The 24,865-nt window shown below is 38.1% G+C and overlaps 1 protein-coding gene across 2 annotated transcripts in view; it reads left to right on the top strand.

Annotated features, from left to right (window-relative positions):
- LOC135480102 (choline transporter-like protein 2) overlaps positions 1–24,865 on the top strand; it is a 56,269-nt gene that overhangs the window by 16,623 nt on the left and 14,781 nt on the right. Inside the window, exons 1-14 of one of the 2 annotated variants that reach the window (XM_064759858.1) lie at positions 10,311–10,667; positions 11,007–11,055; positions 12,840–12,913; positions 13,831–13,909; positions 14,415–14,502; positions 15,816–15,926; positions 17,069–17,129; positions 17,573–17,684; positions 19,679–19,762; positions 20,166–20,278; positions 21,037–21,153; positions 21,890–21,989; positions 22,392–22,484; positions 24,058–24,178. In XM_064759858.1, the coding sequence (XP_064615928.1) occupies positions 10,628–10,667; positions 11,007–11,055; positions 12,840–12,913; positions 13,831–13,909; positions 14,415–14,502; positions 15,816–15,926; positions 17,069–17,129; positions 17,573–17,684; positions 19,679–19,762; positions 20,166–20,278; positions 21,037–21,153; positions 21,890–21,989; positions 22,392–22,484; positions 24,058–24,178 (1,242 nt within the window). In that variant the 5' untranslated portion in view covers positions 10,311–10,627. Of the gene's footprint in view, positions 1–10,310; positions 10,668–11,006; positions 11,056–12,839; positions 12,914–13,830; positions 13,910–14,414; positions 14,503–15,815; positions 15,927–17,068; positions 17,130–17,572; positions 17,685–19,678; positions 19,763–20,165; positions 20,279–21,036; positions 21,154–21,889; positions 21,990–22,391; positions 22,485–24,057; positions 24,179–24,865 lie in introns of those variants that run through there. The other variant, XM_064759857.1, reaches the window with a different exon arrangement.

The raw sequence follows: 24,865 nt of genomic DNA, 5'->3' as shown, positions 1-24,865 counted from the left end.
AGTAATGTACGTGTACCTTGTCAGAAGTCCATTACCTACAAGTATGCAACTTCCCTGTGCATTTGTAGCTAATCTCCGTGTCACACTACACCACATGATGTTATGTCATGTGTAGAAGCTCGTGCCACCTGCAGTCTGTCGAGCGTCCGCTTCGGGAGCAGTAGATCCAGGGTCAATCCTGGGTCGAGTCACACCTAAGACTGTAAAAGAGAAAGTTGTAACTTCCTCGCTTGGCATTCAGCATGAAGGGGATAGTGCAACGACTGGTTGACCCGTATCAGTATTATGGCTCGGGTGGGGCAGTTTACTTTCCTTCGGTAAGTCGTCTCAGTGAAGCAGCACTAGATGAAAGAGCGGTGGAAATCCGTCCTGTGACAAGGAAGCACATTACATACACCATAAGGATTCCTTTGTCGTCATATGACTGAAAAATTGTTGAGTACGATGTTAAAACCCAAGCACTCACTCACTCACTCAGTCACTCACTTGTGCCACCTGGTGGAGAAATATGCAAACCTCTTGGATAGAAATATTGAACTGAATCATGAGAAATCTAATTGTAAACGGCATCTACAAGAACTGGCCACACCTTGAAACCAAAACTCCGTACTTAAAAACTACATGTACAGTTTGTCTGATCATTGTTGCTATGCACTTAACAAACCATGGACTTTTTTTTTTCCAAGCAACTATAAAACAATTACTGTCAAATACATTGCTGTCCTTTTTACCAAACTATCTGTTGTCGTAAGATTTTTTAAGCCTATTTCAACACAACGGTGGGGGCCTCCGTGGTTCAGTTGGTTAGCGCGCCAGCGCAGCGTAATGACCTGGAAGCCTCTGACCAATGCGGTCGCTGTGAGTTCAAGTCCAGCTCATGCTGCCTTCATCTCCGGCCGTACGTGGGAAGGTCTATCAGCAACTTGCAGATGGTCCTGGGTTTCCCCCAGGCTCTGCCCGGTTTCCTCCCACCATAACGCTGGCCGCCGCCGTATAAGTGAAATATTCTTGAGTACGACGTAAAACACCAATCAAATAAATAAATAAATTCAACACATTGGTGTGTGGAACCCATTATGCATTATGGTTTTCTCAAACATTTGGTGCGCAATGGAGAGAAAGATAAATACATGACTTCGCAGACAGGTCACATATTGCGTTAGGGATGGAAGAAAAGTGTAAAGTGCTGTGGAGACTACATGTAGGTATTAAGAAAATTCTTACCTCTAGTTAATGGACTTCTGACAGTGGAGCTAGATGGGCTAAGCAGTTGTAAGTACATTAACTCCTATATGTGAAATTCTAATATACTATGAGAATTCTGATGGAGTTAGCATTTTCTCATTTCTTCCTCGTGGATTTTATGGAAAAAGCGCGTTTAGTGAAAAGCAACATTTCAGATGTGCCTTCTCGCAAAATCTGATGAGTAGTCATTTGAGTTAAATTTAATAAATTGAATTTCACACCCTGTGATGATGTGCATATTAAAATTAGCCTTTGTGATGATAATTGTGCCTCAGGCACCAATATGTAGGGTATGGTTGAATTACTGACTTGTCTGAGGAGTCCTTGTGCGCTAACCTGAATGTTGTCAAGTTATAGCCTGATGTAAGCTGAACTGTATGTCACCTAGTCTGGGCTGTTGAAATGCGCATTCAGAAGTAACATAAAGGCATGTATATGACACTTCTGATGCCAACACTTGAGTGTTTTTTGATAAGAAAGTTAAACAAAATACTGTTCAGTTGACCTATGTATAGGGTGGATTAATCACAGGAAGCAAAAAAAGGCTAGTGGTATTTTTTGTGTGTGTGTGTGCAATAATAGTAATTATTAAGGCAAAGGCTATTTTTGAACCAGTCGAATGACTCTGTCATGATGCATTATATAGATATTTACAGTACCTGTGGGCTATTTAACACATCTGTTTATACATTGTACAGCCTATTTGTCATTATGACGAGAGAAAGAAACCCATGCAGCTGACACAGTTGTCAAAATTTAATTGTTGATTTTGTTTTTACATTTTTAAAAATGAAGAATTTGGATATCTACATGTACACAATATATATATATATATGTAAAGCCGGATGAATAAAGTTTTAGCTACAAGCCTGAGAGGTGTATAATATGTGTAAATCTTACAAAAGGCATTGTGTAGAGAGTACATGCATATAATGAATCCTGCCTTTGTATAGCGTTAGTCCTGTTTCCAGGAGACTGAATGGAAGTATCATACTCAGGCTATCTTTATATGTGTTGTAAATTGACTGTGTGTTCTTTATACATTCAGGATTTTCTGGAAAATATAACTCCGGATATGGCATGAAATACAAGTATGCTAAAGTATGAACTGTATAGATGTAATTTATTTGTTTGTTTATTTGATTGGTGTTTTACACCGTACTCGAGAATATTTCTCTTATGTGACAGCGGCCAGCATTATGGTGGGAGGAAACTGGGAAAAGCCCGGCGAAAACCCACCAATGTGAAATATATTATCAAACAACAAAGCAGTCAAATTATAAAGCTAGCTGCTTCTCACAGTTAAACACAGTTTACTTATTTAACACTTTTTTGTGCACACTAGATGTTCAGACTGAAAACACCTAATGTGTATAGGTCTTATTATAATTATTATAATAAGTAATAGAAAATGTGTGAATAGTTAGATATCTAAATCTGTTTAGACTACAAGGATCAGGAATAATCAAACATTGCTCTTTGTGGATTCATCTCTTGATGGCAGTAAATTGATGAATGATTGGGGCATTTGATAAGCCCAGGATATCTATATATATATATATATATATATATACCCACCCACCCCCACCCCCCACACATACTGTTCACCTAATCTGGTTAAGGCACAGGAAACTTGAAGGATCCACGTCTGTAGAGCTTTAATATTACCTGGGTGATGGAAATATCTTACACCTTGGCCTTTTCACCAGGCTCTGTTTAGAAAGGTATCACCTAGGCTTGGCTTTCCACAGGATCCACCCAGATCAACACCTGTGATTGAGATAGTCAGATAGAATACTGTAGGTAGGAATAAGAGTGATGGCTGTATGAAGGAACCTTTGACTAGTGTTATTTGAAAGACTACAGCATAGAGAGTAAAGCCAGAGCAGCAAGGACAGTGGGGTACTTGGCAAATGGTTGACATTCATGTATAACCACAGAAATCCGGCCTCTTGTTAATTTACCTCAGTTAGGTTTTTTTCAAATAAGGAACATACATGCCCCCTAGAATTAGGTAAAAAAAAAATGTGGCGATGTTAATCGCAGTTTATTAGTCGTCATTGGTTTACATAGTGACTCAGAATGCTGTGTTGTCATCATATTGAAAATAGCCTGTACACAGCCACATTTAAACAACTGATTCAAAGGGAGCAATGCTTGGGGTTATATGATATTTGTTTGGATGTTTACATGTACAGGTCACTGCTGTTTTGTTGAGTAAGTATTATCAGTTGTATTATATGGGCAATTACTGACTTTGTAGGTTCTTCTTTAACAGTATAAAGATTTCATTTTTTACATTATTGATCTAAATGTACATGAAAATATAAAAATATAATATATGAAAATGTAATAATATGAATTTTTAATATATGAAAATATAAAAATATAATATATATATAAAACATCAGTCATTAAAGTTGAAAAAGACAAGTCAGAAACAAGGACTAGGGCCTACATCAGGGTGTTCAAAAAGGGCAAGTAGCAGGCTGCAGACAGGCTGTAGACAGCTGTCTATTGCCATCCCCATAGCAGGCTGCAGACAGCTGTCTATTGCCATCCCCACAGCAGGCTGCAGACAGCTGTCTGTTGCCATCCCCATAGGCCTGTAGACAGCTGTCTATTGCCATCCCCATAGCAGGCCTGCAGACAGCTGTCTATTGCCATCCCCATAGCAGGCTGCAGACAGCTGTCTATTGCCATCCCCATAGGCTGTAGACAGCTGTCTATTGCCATCCCCATAGCAGGCTGCAGACAGCTGTCTATTGCCCATCCCCATAGCAGGCTGCAGACAGCTGTCTATTGCCATCCCCATAGCAGGCTGCAGACAGCTGTCTATTGCCATCCCCATAGGCTGTAGACAGCTGTCTATTGCCATCCCCCATAGCAGGCTGCAGACAGCTGTCTCTTGCCATCCCCACAGCAGGCTGCAGACAGCTGTCTGTTGCCATCCCCATAGGCTGCAGACAGCTGTCTATTGCCATCCCCACAGCAGGCTGCAGACAGCTGTCTATTGCCATCCCCATAGCAGGCTGCAGACAGCTGTCTATTGCCATCCCCATAGCAGGCTGCAGACAGCTGTCTATTGCCATCCCCATAGCAGGCTGCAGACAGCTGTCTATTGCCATCCCCATAGCATGCTGCAGACAGCTGTCTACTGCTGTCCCCATAGCAGGCTGCAGACAGCTGTCTATTGCCATCCCCATAGCAGGCTGCAGACAAACTGACCTACTGCCATCCCCATAGCCGCCTGCTCTGAATATTCTTACTATTTAAATCAATAGTACTTGTGACATAATTACTTTTAATTTCTTTTGAACTCAGACTTCCTTCTCCAATTCTAAATGAATGAATGATTATGGCTTAACGCCACATCGGCAATATTTCAGCCATATCGTGGCGAAATTCTAAATGAAAACCCTGCTACATGTATTTTTGTAACTAGAGATGGCTACATGGATAGTATGGCAGGAAATCCTGTAGACGGGTTTCCATGGCAATAGGATTCTTTATACATTATAAGTGTTTTTGATGGATTACTTGTATTAAAATGAACCCATGCATAGGAATCAAGCAAATGGTGTGTGTACGTGCCGCACTGTTCATAGCTGTGAGCAGTTTGGACACCAGCAGCCCGCAGGTATCAAGCTTTATCTTGCATCAGATAAAATACTCCGCGTTTCATTGGACAACAATGGTCAAGTGGGGTACTGATATATTCTGGAATCCTGCAGGACGACGTCAAATGTGTCTGCTGAGTAGATTATCTCCCTTTGTTCAGTTGTGAATACAATGGTCACATCACTGAAGAGATTCATCTATACATCGTACTTGATGGGTTTTTGCAGGATAAATTCATACTATTAGTTGCATGCAAATTAATAGCCTCTATGCTTGTGACCATATTCTCACTTCATCTTATTAAAATCGCACCCACATGGCAAGATTTGTCTACAGTGCACTGGTAAGCATTGTACGTGTATGATGGTAATTTGATCATTTACTCAGAATGTGATGTGATTTTTTGTTAAATGTAAAAATTTACACTATTTCTGTGAAAAGTTGTTACTCACTTTAAAGGCTCCATGAAATGGTTTGGCTTTTTTTCTTTGTGTGCAGTTTATGACGTGTAATAGCATGTAAAAAAAAAAAAAACCCCAAAATTTTAATTTTTTTTCCGAAAGTGGGGAGGGAGAGTGAAAATGACTTCAGCATATAATTTTCATAAGCCCTCAGCAGTCATCTGGGAAATTAAGTACTTTGCATTGGTGATGTCAATGACGATCCCTTTTAAACAGAACTTAGCAGGGGAACAGACCAGATGGGGGTGGAAAACAGATTGAATCGTGAAGGGGGCTGGGGCGCTGAGCCGCCCCGGCGAACCCATGGAGTGTCAGTGGTTCACTGGACTGAGGGAACTTCAGGGTGTTCATTGTGCTCCGATCAAGATCATGCAATGATGACATAATTTCAGAAAAAATCCGACCATTGGCGTTAAATGTGCTTGATATAGAGGGGTAATTTACATTAAAACTACCCCAAAAATGCAAATTAAAAAAAAAAGTTTTTCTTCATTTGGCTTAGAAACATAATATTTGTTTTTGAGTTGCTTTTTTCATGTAGCCTTTAAGGTGGATTTAATGGGTATACATTGCTTCGTGCGTTTATATTTGTGTATATTATTATGTGGTGAATGATACACTGTGCTGCTTTTAACTTAATTGTGTTTAGCACATTGTACCATAAAAAAGTTTTTCTTATAGATATTGGAGGTAAATGTATATGCAACTGGGTGGCATGTATGATGATGTTCCCACAGTACAATAATGCTCACATAGTACAGTAATGCTTCCACAGTACAAAAATGTTCCAATTGTACAAATAATGCTCCATTGCACAATAATGCTCCCATAGTACAAATAATGCTCCATAGTACAAATAATGCTCCCATAATACAAATAATGCTCCATAGCATTATATTGCTGCCATAGTACAAATAATGCTCCCATAGTAAAAATAATGCTCCCATGGCACAATAATGCTCCCATGGTACAGTAATGCTCCCAGAGCACAATAATGCTTCCACAGTACAATAATGTTCCCATAGTACAAATAATGCTCACATAGTACAAATAATGCTCCATAGCACAATAATGCTCCCATAGTACAAATAATGCTCCATAGCACAATAATGCTCCCATGGTACAATAATGCTCCCATAGTACAATAATGCTCCCAGAGCACAATAATGCTCACATAGTACAGTAATGCTTTCACAGTACAATAATGTTCCAATAGTACAAATAATGCTCCATTGCACAATAATGCTCCCATAGTACAAATAATGCTCCATAGTACAAATAATGCTCCCATAGTACAAATAATGCTCCATAGCACTATATTGCTTCCATATTACAAATAATGCTCCCATAGTACAAATAATGCTCTATAGCACACTAATGCTCCCATGGTACAATAATGCTCCCATGGCACCATAATGCTCCCATAGCACCATAATGCTCCCATAGTACCATAATGCACCCATAGTACAATAAAGAAGACTGCACAGATGTGCTAGACAAACTACATGTGGTATAGTTTCATTCTGATGCACACAGCCGGAAGCAGATGTTAATTATACCAGACACTTTAGTATCACATAAACAACTACTGGTGGATAGTTATCATCTGGAACACATCCTGTAAGAAATATGTGTATGTGTACGTGTACACTCTAAAAAAAAACAAAAAAGAAACTGCATATTAACAAACATGTACAGGTAGCTTCTGACCCTAAAGCTGTAAGCAGTGTAGAGGATGATGTTTGGGTTTGATTTATTTATTTATTTTTTTTTTTATTAGCGTATTACGGCATACTCAAGAATGTTTCGCTTACATAATGGCGGGTGGGGGGGAAACTGTGCAAGCCCCTAGGCATGCCAGGAAAACCTACAACCATCCACCTTCTGACACAAGGATGTTTGTCAACTTGTATAGTGGATATATACATATATATATATATATATATATATATATATATATATATATATATATATATGCATACATATATATGCATACACATATGTATTCAGTTATGTTGATTGACTCTGATAGCCATCTTGAGAAAGAAAGGGGGGGGGGAGGTGGTAGCTTCAGTGCACAATTAATGATGCCCTTTAGAATTTCTGCATACAGTATACATCATTAAAATGATTGCTAATAATTTTAGGTTCCCTTTGTAATCAGAAAATTTATTTTGGAGTTAAAGGCAAAGAAAACCATTAAACATTGTCTTTAAAAATGGTTTGATTTGTATATATATATATATATATATATATATATATATATATTTTTTTCAATCTAGTAAAATGCATTTGAAAGTTTGTATTCTACAGAAGCCTTGTCTGACAATATTGGGACCATTGATGTCAAGTTTTTGTGTATAGTAATCAACAAGTTCAACAAAATCTTTACCTCCTCAGGTGTCTGTATTGTTTGTCTGTTCTAAATAACTTTCTGTTAATCATTTTCAGATGCTGTATGCTATAGTACATTTTGTAGTTACTGCAGTTATGGTCAAAAATCGTTGCAATCGGCAAATGGTTGTGGGTTTCTCCTAAACTCTGCCAGGTTTCCTCCTACCAGAATACTGGCTATACATGTAACTGGAGTATAAGTGAAATATTCTGGAGTATGACTTAACACACAAAGCTAATAAATAAATAACAAAAATAGTTGCAGAGCGCTGTCCTTGAGAAGTAGAGTAAGTCCAAAGTTATCTCCCTTGGTCTGATTTGTCTGAAGTTAAATACACATTAATGCTCCTTGAATTTCATTTTGGTCATTTTGCATTTTATACTTAAGAAAAGCTATCAAAAGAAAAGCTATCAAACAGAGCATGTAGCACATTCAGGACATCTACACGGTACATGTCAATGATGTACATGTAAAGGTTTGGGCAATGTGATTCTTTTAAGACCATGAACAATGGTGTTTTACACAAACACATGCATATATATTGTTAATCACCTTTAATTTCTTGTTTCCCATCAGAATATTTTGCGTAATTGTTGCAGGCAGCAGAAAAAATGTCATTGTTCATTTGTCATTTTTTCAGCTTTTTTTTTTCTGTGACAATTTCTGGCCCAAAACAAAACAACAAAATAGTGAGTTCGTCTGCAGGGGGTAAAATGGCATGAGGGCATTGATGGGGGAAACTAGCAATCCAGTGCAACTGGCTTATTATCGGAAATTTCTCCTGCAAAGAAAACTGTCATGAAAAATGTTTTCAGCCAGTGTCAGACCCAAAATAAACTGTTAGAAACTCATTTCAGTGGAGCTGCCATTTGCGGGAAATTACATGTACTTGTAACATTTTGCAGCTGTGAAAACAGCCGGGGCGAGTGACGTGCACATAAATGTACATGCGCGGGTGTGTAGGTTACTCACTTGCGCACTTTGTGTTTGTGGGGCCTCAGCCAGCACGGCGCAATGACCCTCCTGCCAATGCAGTTGCGGTGAGTTCAAGTCCAGCTCATTCTGGCTTCCTCTCCATGCGCATGTGGAAGGCCTGACAGCAAACTACGAATGGTTGTGGGTAGGGCTTGGTTTCCTCCCACCATAATGTTGGTCGCTGTTGTAGGGGCAAAATATATTCATGAGCGCAGCATGAAACACCAATCAAATAAATAAAATTTACATGTTTGTCAAATTTTCTAGTTCCAGGGTACGTTGATTGAGTATTTCCCATGCCAGGTCAAGTTTGATTGAGCACAGCATTAAAATCTCCAGTCAAATAAATATATTATTACATACATGCAGATGTATTGAAATAAAGTGTCATAAAACATGTGGCACTCATCTGATCATTGATAAGACAATCAATAATTTAATGGTAATTATTTCAGAAGAGGGAGACGTATAAACCTAAATGTCAGCAATTTTGTTCGGCTTGCTTGATAATAAGAAATGAACTTTTAGCCTGGAATTCTAATGAGGTCATGGGATACTTACATGGCTAAAAGGCGAAACAGGGTCCAGGTGATGTCCTTAGAAATAGCTGTTATTCTCAAGTGACAAAAATACATTGCATTCAAATGGTTAAAATTGATAACATGGCAGCACATTCTGTTGTGTGATTTTGCTTACTTTGAGCTCTGATATCTTTGATATGCAACGTCACACTAATAACACGTTTTTTTAAGACTTCATGTGAAGCACTTGATGCATATATACATGTACACTTGATGCATATATACATGTACACTTGATGCATATATACATGTACACTTGATGCATATATACATGTATATATATGTATATATATATATATATATATATTTGGTCTAGTGTTGTTTTTTGTTTTAAGTTTACACAATTGTGATATGTCAACTCTTTAGTACCTGTACATGTAGACCTCAGAATCTATAGCTCTTATCTCAACTCACACATGTGTTACCAGAAACCATACATATCACCCTATCCAAGATCAATCTTTCACAATCAATAAATCTACGTGTACAGGGTGACTTACGAGCCAGTGGGAGTTACAGCACCACATGGTCAATACATGTATTAAAAATCTATTGATGTTTGATGCAACAATGTGTTCATACTGCAGCAAATGTCCATTTCTATAGATTTGTGGTTTTAGTGCGGGCAGGCATTATAAATGTAAGTAACCATATGCATGGACTGGTGTACACTGTGAGTGGGGCTCCTGAGTGGTACATGTAAACGTTTATACACAATTTAAATAGTTTTTACCAAAGTTCAATAAAGTATCATTTTTCAGTAAATCCAAATCTTTTGACATATTTTATGAATAAAACATATTTTGTATCATCATGTACAGTTACATCTAAAACTTTTTGAAAGACTTTTCTTTGTGCTTGCTTCTTGTATCTCTGGGGTCCTCCTAGACCCTCACTGTTTTGAGTCCCAGATAATAATCAGTATTTACATGTAAGCTTATTATGTAAGCTATTTAGCAGCAACTAGTGAGAGTGGAAAAGAGCCTTTATAACCTTTTCCAGGGCTGGACAATTAACTAGAAGCTGTGTTTTGCGGACAAGGAACATGTAAATGTAGTCAGGTCGGGTAACATGTTTTAAGGGTTGAGTTTAAATACCCACATTCGCTGGTACAGATATCAGCTGGCAGTCAGTATTAATGAACATGATCTGACTGTTATCAGTGGTATTTGATATATTCACCTGTACGAATTTTCAGCTGTACTAAGTCACCTGATAGCTGACAGCTGCTGTGATCAGCGTTAAACACAAGCAGACTGTGGTACACCTCTTCAATAGAGGTAGCTCTGTTTAGTTCAGTTTGTTAGCTTGGGGGTTTAAAGTCAGGTGTTTTTCCAAACACCTGAAATATGACGACGAAGAAGCCAGTCTCTGAGGAGAGCGATGAGAGTAAGTTGTTGTTGATAATTAGGCTAGAGGAGGCCATATGTATCTTTACTGAAAAAAATGAAGTTTAGATCATTTGTTGATAGAAGTTAATTGTTAGTTACATGAAGTTTCTAGCGAAATTTCAAGTTCTGAAATAAATGGTTTTCACAGGATTTTGAGTCAAATTCTGTTTATGCCAAAAAACGAAACTTGGATCGGTGGAGGTGTTAGGTAGCATAAAAAAAGTTTCCTAAAAACATCTCTGCCCCTGGAAAGGTGATGTCACAGGGACATGTATAAAGCCTAATAATGTATGTCTTTCTTCTGATTTTGTATTCATTTTTGTCTTGTCTATTTCAGGCACCCCTCTGACGTATGACCCCACCTTTAATGGGCCAATCAAAAAGAGGTGAGATAAATGTTAAATATCCGATAGATATAAACGAGTTTCACACATATGCACAGTGCATGTTTGATACATGTTTAGCCGCAGTTTGCTGGACTGAAAAAAAGGTTTTCATCCAGTTCGCCAATTTATGGCTGCATGCTTTTATAAGTTGATCAGTAGCTTTATCATTTAATTCACCTACAGGTGGTGTGATCTTTCTCCTTTCACATCGGGGGGCCTGTATGCACCTGAACAGGAAATTGTTCGGTTTTGCATGTACAGTAACACAAAAACAAAACCAAATCTTCCCAGAAAAAAACGCCGTAGTAAAATGGAAATAGCTTTGTTAAGGTCACAGTTCCAAGCTAACCTCGAGTCACTGATTTACCGTGACTTGCATTGTATACATACATGTAGATTGTTCATTTTGATGAGGCTTCATTATGAGCTTGTTGATCATCATTAAATTAATGCTAAAGGTCTCTGCGAAAGATTTGCACTCCAGGGTCTCATTATACAAAGCAGTGGCAAACTGGACCTGGCATAACTTTTGGGACAGCATTTTACAAGAAATAAATTGCCGTGGTCAGTGTGCTTTATAATATTGTGTAGAACGTGCCCCAGGTACACCAGTTTTCGCACCAGACTGTCATTGCGAAAAAAAGCTCTGGAGTATAGCATTAAACATCAGTCCATTAATTACGATGAGGTTGTCACTACAAGGACAAATTTACCCCTTATTGCACGTCTCTTTCATAATGCATGTAATGTAAACGCTTTAATACAACACAGTTCATGATTCAACGATTTATAAAAATGGGTCTCCCAAATTTTCACCCATGGATTTGACACACAAGGTGGGCTTTGACACACAAGGTGGGATTTGACACACAAGGTGTGTCAAAGCATCTGGGAAGGGTTTGTGTCTTGTACAATGTTGTAGTTTCACTGGGCTTTGCAACGTTTCATCTAATTGCAGGAAATGTATATTCTTGAATCTAGCTCAGTCGTTGATGAGTTGCAGCTTTTGTTAAGGATTTAAACATGAAGCTTAAAGCATCTTGTACACTGACCCTAATTTCTCCACCTTTTTGCACATCAAAGATCAACTTTCAATACAATTTATGCTGTCCTTTAATTTTATTTTGGACACAAAACTACATTGGTTGGGTTGGCCAATTCCAGGCCTTCACAAAAGGCATAATTTTATCAGTCAAGACAGAATAATACCTTCAGCATATGCTTGAATAAACACATTGCAAACATGCGAAAGGTTGAAGAATTACAGTAGTACGTGTGGTTTGTGACACCTCCTAACAAGTTGATATACAAGTAGTTTTCTCACTTTCTCAGCCAAGGTCATTGATTACAGTGTATATATGCATTGTTATCAGAAATTAATTCAAGTAATGACGAAGCATCGTATTTATTAGAAGAAGGCATCTACTAGTATGCCCCAATATCAAAACGTTTATTTCTTTTATGGAACCTTTACAGTTATCATTTTACGGGACTTTCATAAATCCTTGAAGTCTGGAAGTGTGTCCACCAAATGTGTTTTTCAAAAGACTAATCGTGCTGTTTTTCACATATCGTGTTACATTTACATGCACTGTTTTTCACCTATGCTGTTACATGTACTGTTTTTCACATATTGCTGTTACATGTACTATTTTTCACATATCCTGTTACATGTACTGTTTTTCACATATCCTGTTATATGCACTGGTTTTCACATATCCTGTTACATGTACTATCACTTTATATTTTATTATATATAAATAATGTGTACATTTTATCTCTAGGTCCTGTACAGACATTATTTGCTGCCTGCTCTTTGTGATATTTGTGGCTGGATTGGGTGTGGTGGCTTATTTTGGTAAGTTATCTGCTCTTTAAATGATGTACAGCTCTGGTTTAAACAGTGACTAATGTTCACCTGAAGCAGCCATCGTCCACAATTCAATATTTTATGCGTATCTTTATGTGACGCGTGAAACTTCAGATGGCATTGATCTTAGTTTAACTACATAATGTTAAAGGGGGCCTCCATGGCTCAGTTGGTTAGCGCGCTAGCGCAGCGTAATGACCCAGGAGTGTCTCACCAATGCAGTCGCTGTGAGTTCAAGTCTTATTCATGAGACTTCCTCTCCGGCCGTAAGTGGGAAGGTCTGACAGCAACCTGCGGATGGTCGTGGGTTTCACCCACGCTCTGCTCGGTTTCCTCCCACCATAATGCTGGCCGCCGTTGTATAAGTGAAATATTCTCGAGTACGGCGTAAAACACCAATCAAATGAATAAATCAAATAAATAAATCATGAAGTTAAATCTTCTGAGTTGTCTTAGAAGATTACAATGTTATTGCCACATGCTTTCCTGTATACCCATTGTAAGCAGACGCACCAATGCGCATTCATAAATAAATACTATAAATCTTGCTTATCCTGTCCTACACATAGTTTTGATAAGAAAACCTCACGAGTTCACCACCTCGAGAGTCCACCACCTGGAGAGTTCACCACCTCCACTGTTTGTAAGTGGCGCTTTGCTTCCATGTGCATATCACCATTGTGTTCGTTTTGCTGTTAAAAAAAAAAGTTTTAAGTAGTAAAGTTGAACAGTTTCTTACCAAAGTTAGGTGGTTTAATCCAATCCCTCTGGTCTCCTCCATTGAGAAAATTAAGTGAAAAATTCATGAGCAGAGTAATAAACACAAATAAAATCAGATTAATTCATGAATTAAATGTGACCATTTCTGGAGGTTTCTGAGTACAGCTGATGGTTTTTGTTTTCAGCATATACCTACGGAAATCCACGGTTACTACTCTACCCTCAGGATTCTCAAGGCAATCTCTGTGGCTATGGAACCAAGAAGTGAGTCCTTTATGCAGGAATACACCAACTTTATTTTGATGCTTTTCAGTGATTTACTGACAACACTATAATATGTGACAGAAAAACCCAATGTTTTTGGTGTCTTATTAATTGTTCCGATACAGTGCATGAGAATCTCTGCTGGGGGAAAATCCAAGTAATGTATCTTACCAAATCTTGAATCAAGATCTTATTTTAAAATTTTCTTTAAAAAAAGTCCTGAAAAAAAAACCAAAACAGTGGAATATACTTTTGTGACCAGTTTACACATTTTGGCAAATCTTCATCTTTTATAAATAGTTTCTCCAGTTCTAGTAGAATTTTTAGCCTGGGCCACGGAAGTACATGTTTATTAGAGTCTGTTGTTGTTGTTGTTGTTGTGATAACTTTTAGTCCAGTACCAGAATAATAACTTAAAACATTTTTGAAAGCCTGGAATGAAAACTATCTATTAAAGTGAAATGGTTGTTCATGGTAAACCTCATTCTCTCTGTCTTGGTTTCAGAGATAAACCAAACCTGTACTTCTATGATCTGCTCACCTGTGCTAAGTTTGGGCCAGGTGTTTTTGTTGATGGCTGCCCTACCCCACAGGTGAGTGTGGGAAAGAATCTTGTTTGATGATCCCCTCATATCCCCCATCTTTCTCTCTCCACCAACCTGTAACTGATAATTTTTCCAGCCTGATTATGTGGATGTTGTCTGTCATATGTATACCAGCCAACATTGGCAAACGGCTCAGCAAAGCAGCACAACCACCCAGAAGTCTATCACCCGTGCAGCGACTATGAATTCAAATCCAGTTCATTCTGGCTTCCTCTCCGGTTGTAGATGGGAAGGTCTGTTTCACAGCAAGCTGTGGATGGTAGCAGGTATCCACAGGGCTCTACACGGTTTCCTCCCACCATAAAACTGTCACTGTTCACGCTGGCTTCCTCTCCGGTTGTAGATGGGAAGGTCTGTTTCACAGCAAGCTGTGAATGGTAGGGGGTATCCACAGGGCTCTACCCGGTTTCCTCTCAACATAAAACTGTCACTGTTCACGCTGGCTTCCTCTCCGGTTGTAGATGGGAAGGTCTGTTTCACAGCAAGCTGTGGATGGTTGGGGGTATCCCTAGGGCTGTACCCTATTTTCTCCCACCATAAAACTGGTTACTGTCAAATAAGTGAAATATTCTTATTCATGAATACGGCATAAAACACCAAAGCAGACACATATAGAAACCACATAATGATGTAGATACCATATTATATTATCCCATGCAGTGTTCTAGATCCGAGACAGTATCCCTGCCCTTACACATGGAATTTGTAGATGGCCCTGTTTTCGCTACTCTTCGCCAGGTGTTGGGAGGCTTTTGGGCTTACGACGAGGAATGGGTTCAGACTAGGTCTTAAGCTTGGAATTTCTGCAGTTCAGTTCCTATGTTCTCTCTGTGATGTATATACAGCTGGAAATAAGCAAGGGACGACACTCTTGTGGCTCTTTACGCTGTCTAACGTTCGTTGAAGACCAATCGTCTTCCGTCATGTAGGCTGTACATGTCAGTATGCCGCACATAGGACAGTTCATCACGATATAACCAAAGGGGGCAACAGTCGATATGTATACCGTATCAGTAATTCTGATTAAATAAATGCGCTGTGGGTGGGGAATCTCCTGGGCCTCGGGGTTAGCGTGCTATTGCAGCACATTGTGATCGATGAGAGTTCAAGTCCAGCTCGTGTTTGCTTCCTCCCCAGTCATGTCTGTGAAAGGTCGGTCGTGTGTTTCCCCCGGGCTTGGTTTACACCCGCCATAATGCTAGCAGCCTTCGTACTGTACAAGTAAAATATTACTGAGTATGATGTAAAACACTAATAAAATAAATAAATATAGTTATTGATACTAATTGATATTTCTACAGGTGTGTGTGTCCCATTGTCCAAATGACACCCGGGCGTATCGTCGAGGGGGTGGCCTACCGGACCAATGTGATCCCGACACATTCTGCTCAAATCCCGGAGATGACACCAAGGTAACACTTCAAAACATTTGACACAACAGATGGTTCGCCACGATATGGCTGTTATATTACCGATGTGGCATTGAGCCATAATCATTCATTCATTCATTCCTTATGTGGGAAGCTCATGCTGGCTTCCTCTCCGGAAGTACGTGGGATGGTCTGCCAGCAACCTGCAGATGGTCATAGGTTTTTTCCCCGGGCTCTGCCGGGTTTCCTCCCACCCTAATGCTGGCTGCAGTCATATAAGTAAAATATTCTTGAGTACTGCGTAAAAAACCAATCAAATAAATAAATCATTCATTCATTCAAAAGATGGTATCTACTAGTATTTACTGGTACTGGCGACTCTTGTTGAGTACAGTGCTGAGGTTTCTAGATGCCCACATTTGTAGACTTTCGGGTTTCTCACAGACCTTCAGTTATTAAGTGCTTAAAGAAAAATTAAAATCACACTATTGCTGGAAGCTTTAAAAATGAACTTTCAAAAGAATTGTGAAATCTTCCTTATGAAACCAGGTATTTTTGTGTGATCAACTGATGAGGCCTCAACATGTAAATGTAAAGGTTTCACAATCTTTCGACCCACTTGCCAGGATCTATCTCGCATGACTGACCACTTTATTTCAAATAATATAAATGTTGTACAGTGGAATGTTTAGAAATGCAGGAACCTTGTCTACATGTACGAGTCTACAGCAGTACTTGACCTTCATATTGTTAAGCTCGACTCTAACTGTTATCAAAACAGCGTTATAGTGTTGGGCTGTCCTGCTTGGAGCAGTTGAGATTGCAAAATGAAGACAGCGCCATCACTCTCTGCTTTTAGGTCGCAACATTTGAAAAACAATTTCAACCAGTATTAAAATTGGTATACTCATCTATTTATTTATGATTTAAGCTGAAACATGCATTGATGTGTTGTTGACTGTTTACATGATTTAGAAAAATTGTAATGATTCTGAGGGCATGTGGGACATATATAAACAATAGATATAGTACAATTTGACAGTTACTCTTTTTTAAATAAAAGTTTTATTCAATCATTCATACGTATAAATGTATTGCTTTTCACTGTACCAGCAATAATTTTAAATAATTAATTTTTTATTTTAAAATCTGTGAATGTTGTTTCCTTCTGTTTTCAATTGCAGACATGTAAACAGAAAATAGACAGTGATGAGTGTCCAGCTTATGTCCTCAAGAGTGAAGCAGGTAATATGAGCTGGAGTTCAAACCCAGCTTTCAGCCATTTAGCACACTCAGACAAATGTTCGTTGTTTTTGCGTTAATGTTTTAGTTCCTGAAATTCCTCGCCCAGCTCTCTTTCTGTCTTTCTTCCCTTCTTCATTTTTTTCTTCCCTTCTTAACCCCCCCGCCCCACCTTCCTTTCTTTTCCCTCCCATTCCTACTTTTTTGTTTCTTTTGAAACTTCAGTTACAATATTATTAAATTCTTTTGTAACTTAGCTAAGTCTAATAATTCAATGAGAACTTAAATTCATATTGATCATCTCTTTCAAGGTGTTCCTCGTGTAAAGAATATAAAAAATGGTTTCTAAATGGTTTTTAAATTCATGTTGGTACTTTGTCTAAGAGATTTTTTTTGTGTTTAATAAATTTCTGCTACTTTATAATGAATTGCTTGTATTTGTTCAGTGCTCCACCGCTGCGTCCCTGAAGTCATATCTGGGAAAATTCCAAATTTTGACAGTCTTGTCGACAAAGAAGATAAAAAACTCAATGGGACATCATTAGAAGCTGGAGAAGAGTAAGTAGTAAAGATTAATTGTGTTGGATTAACAAATGGACTATTTTCCATTTAAACTGGCCTGTCTCCCATTGATTTGACGTGTGAAAATTGGAAGAGCTCTCAATTTCATGCCTTTAGCTGGCTTTCAATGTGTAACAGACAACTATTTTGCTAGTTTGCTGTTGAAGATGTCATATTAATGCAGAAGTGTGGTACACCTGTGACACACTACAGGCACAGAAATCTTCAAGAGCTCTGTTGATCTAAAAAAGGTATTTTGAGGTTTGTTTGGAAAGTAGCTTGATATCCGTCTGGGAAAATGTAAGTTTCAGTGCACAAAGTAATAATTTCTGACATTTAATTGCCTCTGAAAATGCCATTTTTGGTGAAAGTTGAAGGCATTTGCAGTAACAAATTCAGAGCCAAAGAGTAGTATCCATTCAGTAGCTAACTAATATGTAACTTTGACCCTGATGTAAAGTTCAGAAATGCACTGGGAGCAGTTCTTCAGGTAAGTACAGGAATACTTATATTCCTACATAATGTGCATAAAGCAAGTATCTCACATTGAAGTTAAAGTATACATTAACAGCATGATTTTGATTTCTTAATATGGAGTTTAGGGTGTGGCCTAACGTATAAAGGTACAAAAAGAACTTCTCCGCATTGTTCTTTTGGCTTAAAACGAGAGTTTTTCTCAGCTCCGGCCCTGAGGTCACTCGGTAAATCAGGTAATCTGCTGTGGTGACGTCAACAGTTCATACCTGCCAGATCAACTTTTTGGAGGGCAAGAGTCCCAATTAGGGGTGCTGAGCTGGTCCCCCGTTCTCAGTATGTTCATTAATGATGTCATTTTAGGATATTTGCAACCATTGACTGAAACTCTGCATAAAATAGAGGGGTTATTTATATATAAAATATTCATCAAAAATGAAATTTTTTTGTGGCATCCATGTGTATTTCTTCATTTTCCTTAAAACCATACTCTTTTGTTTTATAGTACCTTTTCATGTATCCTTTAAATGCAACACTGCTATGATGGAATGGAGTGGAACAAACTATACCCATTTGCACACTGTGCTTAGTAAAAACATACTCGATGTAACTGCTTCCTGTCATATCTTCTAGGAGGATTTACATCTCTTCTAAAACTTGAATATCAATGATCATTATCAAGGCATGGAGCAAATTTCTTGTTTCTGTTATTTCTTTGTTCCTGTATAATATTTTGTATATGCCATGAAGAAATTACCTGCTATTACTCCAGCACGTACAGTGTGTCTTGTGAATGGGCACAAACTATTGTATTGCCGAAAAAAACACCACAAAAACAAAGACGTCATATTTATTCATGTAGCAGTATTTATTTATTTATTTTATTTGATTGGTGTTTAATGCTGTACTCAAGAATATTTCACTTATACGACGGCGGCCAGCATTATGGTGGGTGGAAACCGGGCAGAGCCCGGGGGAAACCCACGACCATCCGCAGGTTGCTGGTGCGCTAACCAACTGAGCCACGGAGGCCCCTGTAGCGGTGTTGACGATGTGATTGCAGATGTACAAGTTCGCTGTTTCAATTACGCTGTACATGCATGTATGCATTTCAAGGTGACATAATTGCGCGTTTAAATTAACAGCACTTGTACCTGCATATTGACAGTATTAAGATTGTATACATATATTCATGCATATCTTTACATAAAATACACATTTTTCTTCAAAGATTATGAAGAAAAACTCTTTTTTGTTAATTTTTAAAACTATGGAATATTTCTGTAATTGAAAAATAAAAAAATATTGATAATGGTTGTTTGTTCCGTTTTAAAATCATAGTTGATCTATTGATCGAACTTTACAGGTTACTTCAACTGTTTTTGAATCTTTCGTGTTTTGAGGACTTAAGTTGTGTTCAGGACTAATGTAGATGTGTGGAAATATGTTTGGGTAAAATTTATATACTTGTTTTCCTATAAATATTAAGAAACAAATGTTACCTGTTCTGGTTTCAGATTCCTGAGACAATTTCTCAAGGTCAAAGAATATTCAGACAAGGTCGTTCAGGATCTGGTAGCCACCTGGTGGATGATATTAATGTAAGTACAGGCCACCAAGTCATATTATCAAATACTATGAATCAAAGAAATTAAGAGTGGGCCAAAAATGTTGATTGTAATTTAGACCAAAATACTCTTTCAAGTAATCCTGAATAATGATAAACTGAAGGATCGTGATTTGTCCTCCACATCTGTATCTTTTCAGGAAAATTAGTTGCATTGCATTCTATGTATGACTTTATTGAAAATGATCAAGGGATATTGTTTAGATCAGCTTGTCCCTCTGTCTCACAAGTATTGCTATAATATAACAAGCCCCTTGATGTGACACAGCGCTGCTTTTTCATCTAAAGACATTCACCAGCTTGTAGCTTATTGATTTTGAACATGCAGAGTCATACCTGTGTCAAATTGATCATGGATGGTTCATATTTGTGTACAGATGTCTGGTGGCTGCCATGGTTATCTCCCTTTTGTGGATCACGCTGATGAGATGGATTGCGGCTCCTATGGTTTGGCTAACTATCATCCTCTTCTTGGGAATTTTTGGATTCTGTGAGTTTTACTGCTGTCTATGATTATGACACGACGACTAGGAAGTTAAAATTAAAAATCCAAGTGTTTTTTTTGCAGGGTTCGAAATTAACATTGACTTGTCGGACAGGTCCAGCAAAGAAATGATCTGTCTGGCAAAATTTATGTGCAAGCAGGAACAAGTGTCCGGTTGAATATTTAGCGATGAAAATTTGCACATACATGGAATTTTGCTAGTTTGAATCAGTTTCCCAAACTGGAGTTAGAGGGGATTCATAGTGGTGCCTTTTATTCGTAAGAAAACGTCAAATTACTTCGAAACATCACTTCATTGAAAAATTCATTTCCATGAAATGTAGCAGATTTCCTGTGCTAGACGTTCCTTATTACAAAAATAAGGAGTCTTGGATTGTCTCATCTTTGTTTATCTTGACATAAAAATACGTGCTTGCATATAGTGGTTATTAGTTTTGATGTCTACAAATACTGATGTACATATGTTTTTTTTTTTCAACATATTCACAAAAACACCTATTGGAAGTTTTTTTGACATGATATGTGTAAAAAAAAAACAAATTTCAAGTTTTAAAACTACTTTGGCTTGCAAGAGAATTAAAAGGTTCTAAAACAATTTTGTTAGTACAATGAAAGATTATTTTCAGTGACGTGTAATTTATAATCATAAGTATTCCAAGATGGCTGATTCACCTCTCAGAAACCCTGACAGTGATTTTCTCACTTCTGTTTGTTATAATCTTTGTGATTGGTTCTTTTTTCAGCTTGTTATTATTGTGTGCGAGGCTATCTGAATACAAAAGACACGGAACAATCATTCAACTTTCACTTGGCAATCATCACATTGAACTTCAAGCAGTCCTCGTTTTGGTTAACTTTTGGTGAGTTTAAAAACTGTTGATTTTGTCTGACAAGACTACTCTCCACTTTCAAAGACAATGTAGACATTTTTTTTTTTAACTGAAAGTTTTGTATGCTTTATTTCATGAGACCAAAAAAAAAAAATATGATTCCTAAATGGCCTTAAATACTGTCAAGATTTCTATATTGATTCTAAACGTTTAGCCAGAAAAATGCAATTTTTATGAGTAAGTGAAAGTCATTGTGTAATGTTAATACTTTGTGGTGCTGAAATTCGCATGTTTCCTATAGCATATTATCTTACTTTCCAAACAAACGTCAAAATTCCCTTTTATGGAACTATCAGAATCATTTAAAATGAGTGACTTAGTCTTGAAAGAAATGTTTTATTTTATTTTCCTCGCCTGAAAAAAACTGGTCTAATCTTAGTGAAAAACTCTTTGAGTACTGCTTTAAACTTTCATCAAATAAATTTTAAATTTGTTCACCTTGAATTCGGGAGACCTCGGGTTGACTCATACCAAATACTTTAAAAATGGTAGTTGTTACTCCATTGCTTGGCCCGGTGTCTGTGTAATGTGACTGGGTGGGGTGTCTCATCTGGTGTGTTCGGCATGATGCTTCACTGTGGCAGCACTTTGGCGGCATGGACTCGCCCTGCCACAGGAAGACAGAGTATGTGTACACACATCACACCGTTCTCAAAATACTTGTGTACATGTATATGTAAATCAGTATATTTGTCTTTGTCTTCAGGCATCATTTCTGCCATTCTGCTTCTCATTGTACTCCTGATCTTACTTTTCCTGAGAGAGAGGATCTGTATCGCCATAGCATTGATTAAAGAGGGCAGTAGGTGAGTTGAGAGGAAAAAGCAAAGATTTTGTAAGTTTAAGCGGTTGTGAAAAAAATCAACCATGTGTAAGATGGTTTCATGAATAAATGCAGCTAAAAAAAATGTCCATTTCATGAATAACATCAGCTACAAATATGGGCCCAGCTTCACAGAACTTCCTAAGATTATTTGTTTCAAGGGATACAGACTCAACACTGAATGGCTGACAGGAGAAATAGGATTTCCTGGGTTAAACCCCGTAGTTTTGGTCACTCCTGATTATTTATGCTGTACATATAAAATTCATATTACAGTACAGTGGCTGCGATTTTCGGATCTCATTCCACTGAATGGCTAAAAACTTCCGAGTGCGCTATTGAACAGCAGTCAGATAAGTAAAACAAAGCAATGTTTGTGTTACAGAGCTGTGGGCAGCATGCTGTTCACCCTGCTGTGGCCAGTCATCCCCTTCATCCTGCAGATTGGAGTCATCAGCCTCTGGGCAGCCATTGCTGTGTATCCTTCATGAATCACTGTTAAATGAACGTGTCAAGATGTTGTCTACTTAGTCTTCAGAACATTGTTCTTAGCTGTGATGATCAGCTGTGATGATCAGCTGTGATGATCAGCTGTGATCAAGCCATTGTCTGTTTGTACCTCAAATTTCTGACATCCTGTCTGATAACGTAAGTGCCACTGACTTATGACCTATTGAAAGGTAGCTCAGTCAATTTACAGTGATACTTTTCTTCCCCAAGGCCTTCACACGGAAAACAATATACAGGAAACATGTACTTCAGAGCTCAATCAAATAGGGGTTGGAAATGCAGGATGGGATTTACATTTTAGTGTATATATGTCAGTTTATATATATATTTATATAGATGTTTATGTACCCTAATTCTTTAACGGGGCCTCCATGGGTTAGCACGCTAGCACAGCATAACGACCCAGGAGCCTCTCACCAATGCGGTCGCTGTGAGTTCAAGTCCAGCTCTTGTTGGCTTCCTCTCGGGCCGTAAGTGAGAAGGTCTGGCAGCAACCTGCGGATGGTCGTGGGTGTCTGCCGGGTTCTGCCCGGTTTCTGCCCACCATATTGCTGGCTGCTGTCGTATAAGTGAAATATTATTGAGTACGGTGTAAAACACCAATCAAATAAATAAATAAATTACAGCACAGATGTTTTACATACAGATAAATAAATAAATAAATAATTCTTTGACCTTTTCAACCACCACAGTGACCAATATTTTAAAACATTCTTACAGAACTATGGGGTGTAGAGAAATAATTTGATTTGTTTATGTCACTAAAGAATCGTTACCTGAGACAAAGAAATCATATTTGGTCTTAGTTTCATACAATGATTATATGCTTAAATTCCACTGGAAAAGTGCTTAAGAGGTGGAAATGGTTGAAGATTTACAGTATGTTCAATGAAAGAAAGACCGCTTCCAAAAATCCTAGGATAATTATGTATTGCAAATATATAGACAACTCATGGAATTAGTAGCAGTGATGTTTGTTGTAGAAATGATGTATGTTCAGACTGTTCAGTCTATTAGTAGGATTGGACAGGCATTACATGACCAGCCCATATTTAACCTGCCGTGATGTCTTAGTTGGTAGAGCGCCCTCTTCGGGGGGCAGTAGATCGAGTGTCAGTCCAGGGACGGGTCACACGTAAGACCTTAAAAGTGGAGGTAGTAGCTTACTTGCTTAATGTTCAGCCTGAAGGGTATAGTGCAACGACTGGTTGACCCGTATCAGTATTATGGTTTGGGTGGGGTGGCTTACTTGCCTTCGGTAGGGTGTCTCAGTGCAGCAGCACTAGATAAAAGAACGGTGAAAATGTGTCCTGCAACAAGGAGGCATATTACATGCACTCCTTTGTCATTTGACCGAAAAATTGTTAAGTGCGACATTAAACCCCAAACACTCAGTCACTCTAACGTGTGTATATTGATGCTAATAAAATATGGTATATGGTATACTTAATGGTAAAATACCCTAAATAAAAAATAGCAACTAAATGATGTCTAAAATGAAATAAGAAAAACAGACGATGATTCCTTAATGACATGATCAGTTTCCTTGCCTCTGTGGGGCGCGGTGAAGGCGTCTCCAAGAACAACTTCACAGGGCTGACAGATGAAGAGATACAGAGACGGACAGATAGCCTCTTCCAGAAAATCCCATGTGATGTCAATGTGAGTTGTTACATTTGTATACAGGCCTGTTCTGAATTACCTCCCCTGTGTTAGACGGCAGCTGCTATGATGAAGGGAGAGATTAGTTTTTGAGACGTGAAACTGCAAGAAGTTGATCCTTGCCTATGAAAGCGTGCAATATGTAGGTTATGTCAAGACAGTGAGGAATATTTTCTAGGCAACAAAACTTAACAAAAAGACATGGTATCAGCCTTTGAGAGTCAAAGAGAAGTCCTGTTTTCTTAGGGTAAGAATTGTCTGTTGTATTTAATAAGGACCGGGATTTTAAAATTACCTCTGAATGGATTAAAAAAATAAATTATGTTAATCCTTGGCTTTCCATATAAGTTTACAAAAGTAAAATCTGTCTTAAAGCTACATGAAGGTCTTCAACCAGCTGATGGTGCTATAGCAGAAACTTGCCATTAGCATTTTTCTGAAATTCCACCAACCACAGTTTACTCCAAAAAATGCGCCTCAAGGGAGGTAACTCAGTGCAGCAGTATTGACTGTCATAAAGCTAGACAGAAACATCTTCAGGGTTTTTACATTATTCACACCTAGGCCATGAAATCGTGGATTGATGTCTTTCAGTTTTGTTTTTGTGTTCAACCATCCGTCTTTGGTATTTCAGATTCAGACAAATTTCAAATTTGTTTATGATTTTAAATAAATAGTGCAGAAATG

This window comes from Liolophura sinensis, chromosome 13, assembly GCF_032854445.1.
Source record: "Liolophura sinensis isolate JHLJ2023 chromosome 13, CUHK_Ljap_v2, whole genome shotgun sequence".
In the NCBI taxonomy this organism is placed as follows: Eukaryota; Metazoa; Mollusca; class Polyplacophora; order Chitonida; family Chitonidae; genus Liolophura; species Liolophura sinensis.
The sequence above is the reverse complement of the archived record's forward strand: the minus strand, read 5'-3'. Positions and strand labels throughout refer to the sequence as shown.